We start from the raw sequence: 14,115 nt of genomic DNA, 5'->3' as shown, positions 1-14,115 counted from the left end.
CTGGGTCCAGATGTGTGGACGTAAACGGTTCTCTGGGTCCAGATGTGTGAATGTAAACGGGTTCTCTGGGTCCAGATGGAGGTAAACGGGTTCTCTGGGTCCAGATGTGTGAATCTAAACGGGTTCTCTGGGTCCAGATGGAGGTAAACGGGTTCTCTGGGTCCAGATGGAGGTAAACGGGTTCTCTGGGTCCAGATGGATGTAAACAGGTTCTCTGGGTCCAGATGTGTGAATCTAAACGGGTTCTCTGGGTCCAGATGGATGTAAACGGGTTCTCTGGGTCCAGATGGAGGTAAACGGGTTCTCTGGGTCCAGATGGATGTAAACGGGTTCTCTGGGTCCAGATGGATGTAAACAGGTTCTCTGGGTCCAGATGTGTGGATGTAAACGGGTTCTCTGGGTCCAGATGGATGTAAACGGGTTCTCTGGGTCCAGATGGATGTAAACAGGTTCTCTGGGTCCAGATGTGTGAATGTAAACAGGTTCTCTGGGTCCAGATGGATGTAAACGGGTTCTCTGGGTCCATAAACAGCGTTAAAAGGTCATAAACTGGTTCTGACCCTAAACACGAGACTCTTGTAGATTAAAAAAAGTCAATAAGTCTTGAGGGGCGTTCAGAGGATGGATGGATTTCACAATAAGAGCCTCTCTGACCGCACGACACAACACAAGCGACAAAACACACAATCAACCGCAGACGGGAGAAAACCTGCAAACGTCAGAAGGTTTTGATCCCAGACCGCAGCGTGGGTTCGTCTCTGCTGCTCCTCCACGTCTGAGGGTCTGAATGTGGGATTCTGGAGCATCTTTCACTCTTTTTATTCATATTTAAGCGTTAAAAATGTTCCATTTAGCAGCAAACACGTGCAACAAACTCAAAAACTGCTGCAGAGACGTAGAGACCCAGCAGAGCCGAGGAGGACCTGACACTTGGACTGAGCTCAGAGCGCAGGACGCGTGGAGGAAGCAGGCCCGCGCTTATGTAACGTAATGTTATACGCGCCTCTCATCACTTCCCTCCGCGGTTACGTGGAGTTCAGCTCCACGTTTCTGGAGGGTTCCACCTCAGAATCTGTTCCATATGGAAAAGTTATGCAACATTGTTTGGACTGCGTGCCCCCGTTTAATTACCCATATGGAAAAGGACCTGCACACATATATGTGGGGTACATAGTGTTCCCGAACGTGGGCCGACGAGGCCCAAAGACACAGCTGCACTCGGGCTTTACGGCCAGAACCTTCAGTGGGTGAGAGAGTGAAACAAGGGAAGACTTTTGTTCTCAGGTTGGGTCAAAATAGATTCAATATACTTCAGACGAGTAAAAGTCCTTTTATTGCTCATTTCGCGTCTATTTTTACTCATTTTGCATCGATTTTCAATTATTTTGCATCCATTTTACTCATTTTGCAACTAGTTTTAGTCATTTTGCATCGATTTTCACTCATTTTGCATCGATTTTCACTCATTTTGCATCGATTTTCACTCATTTTGCATCTATTTTTAGTCATTTTGCATCTATTTTTAGTCATTTTGCATCCATTCTTGGTCATTTTGCATCAATTTTACTCATTTTGCATCTATTTTTAGTCATTTTGCATCTATTTAGTCATTTTGCATCAATTTTTTGGCAATTTGCATCAATTTTTAGTCATTTTGCATCTATTTTTTGGCAATTTGCATCAATTTTTAGTCATTTTGCATCCATTTGTACTGATTTTGCATCTATTTGCTGTAATGCTGCACCTATTTTCAGTAATTTCTCAGTACTGTAAACAAAGTATTCTTAGTAAAAGTACAAAAGTATCAGTAACAAAATAAAAGTTGAAAAAAACGATAATAAAAGGACTCATTTAAAAAAAAAAAGAACAGAAACACTTATTTATATCTTGAATTTTCACCACAGACAAAAGGAAAATAAAGTGAAATAAAAGTGAAGAAGATGAGACCTGGGAACGCAACGTGTGCGTGCGTGCGTGCGTGCGTGCGTGCGTGCGTGCGTGCGTGCCGTACCTGTACACGTACGGCCCTCTCTGCTCCACCATGGGCTTCTCCCCCGTCAGGATCTCTTTGGGGTTGAGGACGTTGAAGAAGTACACGGACATGAAGAAGGGCACGGGGACGTCCTTCCACATGGTGTAGGACATCTCGTTCTTCGGGTCGATCACCGTGTTCTGACGAGGACCAGAGGGAAAATCAACTTCATACTCAGCACCGAGTTTACTTTACGATTCAGCGTCAACGCGCACAAATAACGAACATCTGCAGTCGTTCTAAAACTCATCATCATCGTCCTCATCATCATCATCATCACCATCATCATCATCATCCTCATCCTCATCCTCCTCATCATCGTCCTCATCATCATCATCATCACCATCATCATCATCCTCATCCTCATCATCGTCCTCATCATCATCATCATCACCATCATCATCATCCTCATCCTCATCATCCTCATCCTCCTCCTCATCCTCATCACAGCTGTCTTTAAAGCAGCATCACACTTGTGTGTTTGCGTGTTTTCTGTGCTGCAGCGGGACGATTATCCGACACGATCGCTTCCGTAAAAACACATTGTGATAATTAATAACGTCATCTACGCTGACAACAACAACAATAACAACAACGACAACCAACAACAACAACAACAACAACCAACAAACACCAACCAACAACCACCACCAACAACAAGCAACAAGAACCAACAACAACCACCAACCAACGACAACCAACAACAACCAACAACAACAACAACCAACAACCAACAACAACCAACAACCAACGACAACAACAAACAACCAACAACAACAACAACAACCAACAACCACAACAACAGCAACAAACAAAATCAGACCCTCCTGCTGCACACTCACGTCCTATAAACTGATATTAAACACACATGAACTCAGATGAATGAGTTCAGATTTTGCTTCTTTAAAAGTGCTTTATTATTATTAAAATTATTGTTGTTGTTGTTGTTGTTGTTGTTATGTTTTTATCAGAGGAGACTTTATTGATCCTGGAGGGAATTCTTTCACCTGATAGTTCCAGAAACAGAGCGTCAGACACGTGAAATATGAAATAAACTGCATAAAGTACGTGTCAGAGTGTTTGAATGTTTGTTATTTTGGAGCCACTTTGAGTTCAGAGTCGAACAGATTTGAATCATTTCATGTTTTTATTTAATAAAAATGTAAAATATTTACAATTACATGAATATTTGGGAAGCAAAGGTTCATTTTTTACACATTTATCAGTCAAAGACAGTTTAAGGATCAACATGAATAAATATATAGAAGTTAAAAAGCACAATAAAGTAAAAGTATGTCTCAATAGTACTTGATTACATCCACCCTGTGTACAGTGTGTGTGTGTGTGTGTGTGTGTGTGTGTGTGTGTGTGTGTGTGTGTGTGTGTGTGTGTGTGTGTGTGTGTGTGTGTGTGTGTGTGTGTGTGTGTGTGGCATCAATTTATAGTCATTTTGTATCTATTTCTATTCATTTTGCATCTATTTATAGTCATTATGCAACTAGTTAACATCTTTTTCTAGTCATTTTGTAACTATTTATAGTCATTTTACATCCATTTTTAGTAACTTTGCATCTATTTCTAATCACTTTACATCTATTTTTAGTACTTTGATGTTTACTTGTAAAAATGTTACAATGTCATTTTGCATCTCACTTGTTTTACTGTTTACAAAATACAAAAGTATCAGCAGCAAAAAAAAGAATAGTAAAAATAGCAACAGTAAAAGTCCTCGTTACACAGAATGGCTCATTTCCACATTAACACAGATGTAAACTTGTGTTCTGTGTGGATTCCCATCCTGATGTCCCTCTGCACAGACCTGAGAGCAGCCGTGTCCCACACTGACAGAAGTCCGTTCACACAATCACTAATTATGGCCATTATCGGCGTGTGTGCCTGCACGCGCACGCTGATCGTTTATAGAGTCGCTCACGTGGCTCAGTGAAGCCTTTTGACACTTTCGGCTCAGACAACAGCAGAAAACAAACCTGGCATTCAGGTGCAAACACGCTGCATGTGTGTGTGTGTACCTGTGTGTGTGCGCCTGTGTGTGTGTGTGCGCCCGCGCGCCTCTCACCTTCACCACCTGGTCGTCGATGATTAACGGACCCACGAAGGTGAGCACCGTCCCGAAGAACACGGTGAGCACTCCGGCCACGATGAAGCCCACGGCCACGGCGGCTTTATGCATCATGGTGTCGGGGTTGACAGCTCCGGTGCTGTGGCTTGTTTACCTCCAGAGCAGCTGCGCGGGTAGAGGCTGCGGGGCGGGGGGGCTCCGTGAGCGGGGAGAGGGCACCAGGCTGTTCGGGTCCAAATCCGGGTTTCTGCACCGACTCTCCGACGGGCAACCGGCGTTTTAACGGGACTGATCGATCTAGTTGATCCGCTGCGGCTGTCATTGCATTTAAAGGCTGCTGGTCACGCCTCCGCCGCGCTGAGGCTTCTGGGAAATGGAGTTCCCGCGGGTTATACAACAGGGCCATGGGTGAGTTTACGCAGGTTTGTGCTCAAACTGGTGCAAAAGTAACAAACTATAATTAAATATTAAAGATATAAAACTAGATTTTGCATCTGTTTTCGACAACTGTGTCGTTTTATCACGTTTAGTTGATTTCGCATCCTTTTGTAGTCATTTTATATTTGTTTTTAGTCATTTTAAATCTCTCTGGGAACCATCACCTTATCGTGGTGCAGAGGTTTGAGTCCCTGTGAACCTGAGGGCTGTGTGGTCTGGACCCTGGTGCTCCTGGTCTCCCATGGCAGAGTGGTCTCAGGCGTAAAGGTGCTCAGAGGCTGCGGCACCTTTATTACAGAGGTACTGCACTCTGAACCTGTTTAAAACCAGCTGAATTAATGGAAAAGGACGCTGAAAGGCTCAGTGGGTGTGTAACCACATGGAAATCAATCCCACACGCTCAACAGAAACTGTCGGTGCCGCGCTCCCCCTGTCCGTCTGAACCAAACCCGCCATGCAACTGAACATGGAGCCACACCCAGGTGTTCAGGACTGGGGGATTCATTCATTCATTCATTCATCTTCAGCCTCTTGTCCCTGTCGGGGTCGTGGGGGGCTGGAGCCGTGAGGCGGGGTCCACCCTGGACAGGACGCCAGTCTGTCACAGGACACACAGAGACGAACAGAGACAGACAACCATTCACACCTACGGGTGATTTAGAGTCATCAATGAACCGAACACCTGCACGTCTTTGGACTGTGGGAGGAAACCGGAGAACCCGGAGAAAACCCACGCAGACACGGGGACAACATGCTCCACACAGAAGGGCCCCAGCTGGGATTCAAACCAGGAACCCTCTCGCTGTGAGCCAGGAACAGAATCCAAACAAACATGGAGGACAGCAGTGAAGCAGGCGGAGACAGTGGAGGGAGAGGGAGGATTTAGACCCTCTGGCTGTGAGGCGACAGTGCTGACCACTGTTGTGGGAATTTTGGGTATTTGTAATTCATAATAATAATTATTATTCTCTATTATTTTCAACACACACACACACACACACACACACACACACACACACACACACACACACACACACACACACACACACACACACACACACACACACACACACACACACACACACACACACACACACACACACACACACACACACACACACACACACACACACACACACACACACACACACACACACACACACACACAGGACCTATATACATGCAACCAACGGAGAGATGTCAGAGCGAGGGGGCTGCCAGTGACCGGCGCCCCGAGCAGTTGGGGGTTCGGTGCCTTGCTCAACAGCTCCACGCTCCATTCATGGTCCACACATGGACTCGAACCAGCAACCCTCCAGTTCCTAGCCCAGTCACCTCTGGACTGAGCTACTACTGCCCCATAATCATAGTTTTGTCCGGTCAGACACAGCTCAGTGTCTCCTCTGTCTCACTTTCTTAATGGATAACACAAATAACTAACTCATGATGATATAACGGCACATGTGTGCACCTGCCCCCTGTGTTAGAGACCTTGTGATGAGAGACGTTCAGACTGTTCAGCGTTGTAATGTCTGAGGCGTGTTTTTGTTTGGTCTAAAGACGTCACCCAACCAAGGCTGTTCGCGTCCCATCCCTCTCCCTCTCCCTAAGACTGTACGAGATTTGACACATGGTCATTCCTGTGAGACTTTGTGAGGACGCAGGGGTGAACGTGTTTCTGTCTGCAGAGGAAAATAACCCACGGAGAAAAAGCTGATCCTGTTTGTTGATCTTTAGTGAAGAGTCTATTTCCACAACACCACCACACCACCACACCACCGTGTCGCCCAGATGACTGCGAGAGGACAGATAAAACACACCTCGGCTCCTTATTTTTGTTTTTTAATCCAACTCCAGCTGTCAAATACGTCGGGTATGAAGTGAGATAGATTTAATACGCGTAACTCCACTCATTCACCGCATCCGTGGCTTTTTGACACAGTGTCCCGTGGATGTTTCCTCTTTGTATGTTGTGGGGGAAATACTCGCAGGCCCCCGTCACAGTGGTCGAACATCTTGAACCCATTGACCAATTACCCTGACTGAAATGTATACTGCGCTCTCGACTGCACGGAGCTGACGGCGGTGCCCGACAGGGACTCCAGGGACCCTCACACAGTTTCAACATGGGGCCCCTTTAAAAAGGGTCTTAGAGCAAAAGACTTTGGACACAGCGAGGGGAGATTCAACACTACCTCTGCAACCAAAAAACACTTAACGGTCCTCGCTGTAGGTCCTCAGGAGCTTACTTAATATGTATGTTTGAGGCATCACCCTCAGATACTCGTTTGTATACTTGTTTCTCTCTCTGTCGCTCTCATACGTTGATGTTGTTCCTGCTTTTTTTGATACGGCTGAAAACTCTATGAACAGACTGTAACTAAGGGTCGCTCACAGCTGCACAGTGAGCTCAGTCGGTGAGTCAGGAACTTTATGATAAAGGCGAACGACAGGAACTTGAGAAACAAACACAGAAATGAAGAATGAATAAAGGGAGAGTAGATCAAAGTGAGCGAGGAGTTCAGCATCCTCTACAGTTTCTACAACCATTGTTACGCGTCGTTGTCACCCGTCTGCGCCCCTGTTCAGCGCCCACACATGCACGACAGTAAGGGCAGACTGCATGTGCACACGGGTGTTAGAGTCCGACACTAAAGGCCGACATGCGTGTGTGAAATCTGCAGGAGTCAGCGATGCTCTCTGCAGAGTTACCACGCGACACAAAGAAGCCACAGCACAAATGTGTTTAAACCAGATGAACGTGCAAACACGAGACGTGAACCTGCATCGAACGAAGCAAGTGAGCAGTGGATCGCCGCCCTCTGGATCTGCAGCGACCACGTGTGAGAACACAGAGACGGCAGGCAGCACAATGTGCACGTGTGGCGCATTAGTGATGTTAGAGTCGGACGGGACGGATGCACGCGTGTTTGTTCATCTGCAGCTCACAGAATTAATGTTTTTTTAACTTAAAGCTTCAGAAAAAAAGTGAAAATGTTGAAGGCAATGCGTCTTTAAACGTCTCGCTTTGTCCAAAACTCAAAGATGTTCAGTTTTAATACGATGTGAAAACAGAGAGAAGCAGGGAAGCTTCATATTTTCAGTCATTTGATCATTTGTTGGTGATTTTGCATCTTTAAGAAGTCATTTTAAATCTGTTTTCAGTGATTTTACATTATTTTAATCAGGTTACATCTGTTTTCAGTCATGTTACAAGTATTTTTGGGTGTATTTTTAGTCATTTTGCATCTTTTTGTGGTGGTTTTGCATCTATTTCTATTCATTTTGCATCTTTTTGTGGTGGTTTTGCATCTATCTTTAGTCATTTTGCATCTTTTTGTGGTGGTTTTGCATCTATTTTTAGTCATTTTGCATCTTTTTGTGGTGGTTTTGCATCTATTTTTAGTCATTTTGCATCTTTTTGTGGTAGTTTTGCATCGATTTTTAGTCATTTTGCATCTTTTTGTGGTGGTTTTGCATCTATTTTTAGTCATTTTGCATCTTTTTGTGGTGATTTTGCATCTATTTAAATCAGTTTTCAGTGATTTTACATTCTTTTAATCGAGTTACATCTGTTTTCAGTCATGTTACAAGTATTTTCTGGTGATTTTGCATCTATTTCCAGTAGCATTCAAAGTAAATAAAGGTATAAAAGCATCAGGAACAAAATAAACTTAAAGTACCAAAGTAAACGAGAGGCAGGAAACAGCATTTTCTGCCTTTTTTGCCTGAACAAAGACTTTAAAGAGAAGTTAACGCGTTAGGGAAACGATGTGTGGTTTAAATGCAACTCCATTAAAAGTGTCACTGACCCTTTAACATCACAAACAAACATGCAAACAGATGCGACTGATGCTCTGAATAACCAGATGAACTGGAACCGAATGCTCAAAGGGGAATTAGCACATTTCTGACATTTAACTGCATGTTATCTGAACTCCCCGACACATAATGGGACTCAAACCAGCTGGTCGCTCCACTTTTCAGTGTCAGTGATGAAAAAGAACATGTTGTCCTGAGGAAAACTCTTTAGTTCATGATGAAAAACAGGACCAGGAAATAAGAAAGCACGCTGGAAAGTGTTCCAGTGATGCTGCTGTTGTTGTTGTTTTTACCTTTATCACTTGGTCTTTCATCACCGCCGGCCCCACGAACAGGAGGACGGCTCCGAACACCACGGTCAGGGCCCCCGCCACCATGAACCCAACCGCCACTTTGGATTTATTGACGGCCATGGCTGCGAGCGGCGATCAGTGATGAGAAGAAGAAGAAGAAGAAGAAGAAGCAGTTATTTCCAGTTCCCCAGCAGCTGAAGTATGAATGAGCGCTGATGCACAGTGATGGATGCAGAGGAGGCAGGCTGTGTTTATAGTGTGCAGACCCCGCCCCCTCCTCAAACCGAGGGGTGTGTGTGTGTGAGTGTGTGTGTGTGTGTGTGTCGACCCTTCCTCTTTCCCTAAATCCATGTAAATTCATGCAGGCCCATTTCAGCCTGCCCCTCCTCACGCCGGGCATAATACCACTTCCTGTTTCCCAAATTCATGCACATGTCACAGTTCAGTCAGATGACTTCACTGTCACTGCTTTGATCACTTCATCATTAGTCATAAAATCCTTATTTCAACCCTTAGTGCTCATTTTGCATCTAACTAGTTCACTTTTCAGTGATTTTGAATTTGATTTTAGTGGTTTTTGCATCCTTTTATAATAGTTTTACATCTATTTTCAGTCAATTCACATCTATTATCACTGATTTTGCGTTAATTTTAGTCAATGTATGTCTATTTTCAGTGATTTTGCATTTATTTTTAGTCATTTTGCATTTATTTTTTAGTCCTTTTATCATTTTCTTGTGATTTCACAAGATATATATAATATATATAATCATTTTACATCTGTTTTCAGTCAATTCACATCTATTATCACTGATATTGCGTTCCTTTTAGTTAATGTATGTCTATTCTTAGTCATTTTATCATTTTCCAGTGATTTTGCATCCTTAAGTTGTCATTTTACATCTATTTTCAGTGATTTTATATCTATTTTTGGGGATTTCTCAACCCTTATAGTCATTTTACATCTGTTTTAAGACATTTTGCATCTATTACTTGTCATTTTAAAGCTATTTTCAGTTATTTTGAATTTCATTTTAGTGGTTTTTGCATCCTTTTATAATAGTTTTACATCTATTTTCATTCCATTCACATCTATTATCACTGATTTTCCATTCCTTTTAGTCAATGTTTGTCTATTTTTAGTCATTTAGCATCTAACCAGACTTAAACTTCTCTTTATTGATCCTTTGGGATGAACTCCAGCAAGGAAATTGAGTTTCCAGCAGCTTACAAAAACACAAAGGAGGTATAAAAAAAAGAAATACAGTAAAGGATAAGCAATAAACTCTTAGCTAAATAAATACAGAAAGTATAAAATAAACCCTATAAACAGTAAACAAACTCTTAGTCCAGGGGTCTGCAACCTTTCCTGTCAAAAGAGACATTTTCCGCCTCTTCACCAAGTCAAATTTGTCTGGAGCCGCCAACATATTTGATCTTACAGCTCATAAAGTTTTATATATAAAGTTTTATGATATATACAAAAAACTACGGTTTGTTACATTTATGAAATTATAGAACAAAAATTCATTCATTCATCTTCAACCTCTTGTCCCTGTCGGGGTGTCGGGGGGCTGGAGCCGATCCCAGCTGAAATCGGGCGTGAGGCGGGGTCCCCCCTGGACAGGACGCCAGTCTATCACAGGACACATAGAGACGAACAGAGACAACCATTCACACCTACGGGTGATTTAGAGTCATCAATGAACCGAACACCTGCACGTCTTTGGACTGTGGGAGGAAACCGGAGAACCCGGAGAAAACCCACGCAGACACGGGGAGACATGCAAACGCCACACAGAAGGGCCCCAGCCGGGATTCAAACCAGGAACCAGGACAGTGCTAACCACCACACCATCAACTCATCATTGTGGAGTAAATGTTGACTGCACCGTGTGAAAGGCTACAGAATAAAAAGACACCCCCAGCGTTTAGATCTGTTCTCTTTAAGCCCCCGGGTACCAACTCAAAGATGTGCACAAAGGAGGAGGAAAGAGCTCCAGTTGTGTCTGAGCTTATGAAGGTTCATGCATCATCAGCAGAGGCTTCACTGCTTCCTTCTTGGCTTTCACAATAAAAGCCCTAGATCACACGCTTACCAGAGAGCACCTCACGAAGGTCGAACTCTCACTGTGCCTCCGTACCGTGCCCCAGCACGTTTCACGGCTAAAGTCTGGTTCCTTTGACCAGTGTGAGTGCAACCGTACCACGTCTAGGAGCGGCACGCTTGCCGTCCACGGCCCGTTTGGGAGAGGTGGGCTTTAGTAAAGCACGTTTGCACGTGTACGAGCACGAACGCGCGCACGTGTACGAGCACGAGGCCTACGGCGGTTCTGAGGTCATTTCCTGTGCGTCTGTTGGGACGTAGAAAAAAGAAGGAGGGACCATGCGCGGACATTTAAAACAATGGCGGTGAAAGGTTCACGTTGGTGTGATGCGGAGGTGGAGTGTTTACTGCAGATTTGGTCGATGAAAAGATTCAAAAACAGTCGACAAGACGCACAAAAACTCCGAGGTCTACGGAAAGATCTGGAAACAAAGCCACGCATCGCCATGACGTCATCAATGCGTGTGACGTGTTACGGCGTGATGACGTATAGGCAGCAAGAAGCATTCTCCGAGGCCCAGGTAGTGTGAGTACAAACGGGCCTGGAGGGGGGGACAAGGACCCTAAAGCACGGGACACGAGACGGAGGCACAGTGGGAGGGCGCCCTTAGAGGCGTAGCTCCAAAAGTTTGTTGTCTCGACTAAAGAACCCTGATACGACCGTATCACGCACTTGTCTTGTTATCATCCCATCCTCAGAGCGCAGCGATAAGAATGAGCTCTGTACACTAAACAGGTATCAGCGGGTCAAACGAAGCCGTCAGAGGTCAGGAGATTATACGCGTGAACCATTTTGCAATGACGGTGACTTGGCTTTTTTGTGTCCGGCACCTTGAGAGTTGGTCTGTTAAGTGTTACAGGGGAGCTTGTGTTGTTGCTCCAGCTTCAAACTTGATGCCTCTAAGTTAAGCTGCTTATTCGAGTCGGTGAATTGACGGCACGACTGCAGTGACAGGGTAAACTGCCAAGTGTCTGTATACGCACGTCAACGTTTGTCATGTATTCTGACGGGTCTGTGGGTTTCTGTGGGACTCCCAAACATTTCCACCTATTGTTTTCATCAGGGTCGCCCGTGATAACCCTGAGCGCTCGACTTAAGATTTAACAGAGTCATGATTGACTTTGATGAACCTCACCAAGTCCGTTGGCTTCACACGTTTCCTGTTCTTTCCAAAACATTTAAGATGGCCTCTGGTTCCTCGTGTCCTTGCCAGCATGTGAAGTTGTGCCAAAACGCTACTGTGGAAAAAAACACTGCACTTCCTCTGATCTGAGTAAACTTGAAGGAGTCTTTGTTTGTCCTTTGATTTCCCGAGAACCGTTCATCCAATCGACACGAGGCCTGAACAATAAATCCCTTTCTTGGTGACGTCATTGCACAATAAAAGACTACCCACCCTATACTCATGCCACAGAGTTACAGCCAACTGGCCTTCCTTAGCTCAGGTTACGGTGAGCTAACATGGTTGATCGAGCTAGCTAAGCTTACACCGTTAGCTGTAACTTAGCTACGCTACACGGATCTGGCGTCGGTTGCTTCTTAACGTCAGCTGATAAGGTAATGTGCAAGTGGTGAGCCAGCGAGGAGCGTGGATGAATCAGCTGTTATCCACTCAAGACAGGATGTTGCTACATCAGCTAGCTAGCAATTAGGACATATTAGCAAGTGAGCTAACATTAGCACAACATATCACACTCGTCAGTGTGTCCTCGAGGATTTCCATCAGCTCCAGGGGAAAGGGTTTTGTTGTAGCAGCACAACACAGAGTCCACACATGCTGTGCCTCCGCTACACACACTCTGCAGACCCTCGGCCCGCCTGAACCCCAGCACCAGGGGTCTGATCCCGGACCATTTTACGTGTAGAGCTAACACCCAGGACATGTGACGCCAAAGGGTCCTGACAAAACGGCAAAATGCGCCGAGTTGCGGAGTCGGTCCACAGGCTCTCATCGACAACTGAGAAAGTTGTGAAATGTCAGTCCATCGGTGACTCAGCTGGGAACCGGAGGGTCGCCCGTTCGAGTCCCTGTGTGAACTATGAATGGAGCGTGGACTGGGGGCTGGAGAGGTGCCGGTTCATCTCCTGTTGAGCAAGGCACCGAACCCCCAACTGCTCAGGGCGCCGGGTCACTGGCAGCCCCCTGGCTCTGACATCTCTCCATTAATGGATGGATATAGGTCCTGTTTGTGCGTGTGTGTGTGTGTGTGTGTGTGTGTGTGTGTGTGTGTGTGTGTGTGTGTGTGTGTGTGTGTGTGTGTGTGTGTGTGTGTGTGTGTGTGTGTGTGTGTGTGTGTGTGTGTGTGTGTGTGTGTGTGTGTGTGTGTAACCTGTATAATAATAATAACAGAGTGAAAAAACTGAATTTCCCTTTCATGTTGTTTCTTAGCAGTGTGTGTGAAGGAAGGGGGAAAGACGATGGTCAGGCGTGGCCGCTCGACACAAGGTGGAAGAAGCCGAGGTGGCGTCCAGCGAGTTCAGAGGAGGAGAGGGCGCGGACGAGTCCAAGGTCAGCTGGAGGATGATTCATTTTGAAGATGTTCCTCAGCGTCCGGGGAGGAAACAGGGTCGAGCTGTGTGCGTTTGGCTCTGATTTCTGAATCTCTGCAGAGACAAATACAGTTACAGAAGCTCTTATTTTGTTGTTTTCCCATTAAAGAGGAGGATCACAGGCTCTGTGGAGGCTCTGGAGGGTTTTATGTAAAAATGAGTATTAATATTATTACCGTTTCTTCCTCTGATGTGAGTCCAGAGCCACAGAGGCGATAATACAAGTGAAACCTTAATTAACTCGTGTTTGAACACATTTTGTATCGTTTTGATGCTGCACCGAAGCTAAACGCTAACATTTAGCGGCTATAATGTTGACTATGCTCACTGCATGAGGTGAGTGCATAGACTGTTATGTGTTAGCATGCTAACACTTGCTAATTAGCATGCTAACACTTGCTAATTAGCATTAGAAACAAAGCAAGGTAAAGCACATTTTGAATTTTTTACTTGATTTGACACGAGATGAAAAGTAGAAGTTCAGTTCTGAGGCGCTCAGGCTTCACTTGTGTATTTGTTTATGCTTCTTTATGCTTTATAAATATTTACTGTACTTTGTTTGATGCATTATTATAGAGTCAACTACCCAGCGGCATATTCAAATCCTTAAGATGAGCTCCACATTCACCAGCTGCAGCATTAAAGTGATGAGCACATTAATGCATGGATAACTGTAATACGACAAATTTTATTTTGAAATGAGCCGTTCTGCTTTACTCTTTCATTCACACACTTTTACGTAAGGAAGAGTTTGAATGCAGGAGTTTGTCTTTTAACAGAGTTCTGTTACAC

The 14,115-nt window shown here is 44.8% G+C and overlaps 1 protein-coding gene across 4 annotated transcripts in view; it reads right to left on the bottom strand.

The window, feature by feature from the left end:
- scarb1 (scavenger receptor class B, member 1) overlaps positions 1-8,873 on the bottom strand; it is a 33,007-nt gene extending 24,134 nt beyond the window's left edge. For 3 of the 4 annotated variants that reach the window (XM_083929314.1, XM_083929317.1, XM_083929316.1), the window contains exons 1-2: positions 8,666-8,873; positions 2,012-2,172 (exon numbers count right to left, since the gene is read on the bottom strand). In XM_083929314.1, coding sequence (XP_083785440.1) covers positions 2,012-2,172; positions 8,666-8,785 — 281 coding nt within the window. In that variant the 5' untranslated portion in view covers positions 8,786-8,873. Of the gene's footprint in view, positions 1-2,011; positions 2,173-4,109; positions 4,432-8,665 lie in introns of those variants that run through there. The other variant, XM_083929315.1, reaches the window with a different exon arrangement.
- Positions 8,874-14,115: the final 5,242 nt, after the last annotated feature.

This window comes from Echiichthys vipera, assembly GCF_963691815.1.
Source record: "Echiichthys vipera genome assembly, chromosome: 16".
In the NCBI taxonomy this organism is placed as follows: domain Eukaryota; kingdom Metazoa; phylum Chordata; class Actinopteri; order Perciformes; family Trachinidae; genus Echiichthys; species Echiichthys vipera.
This window is presented reverse-complemented; position numbering and strand designations above follow the sequence as displayed.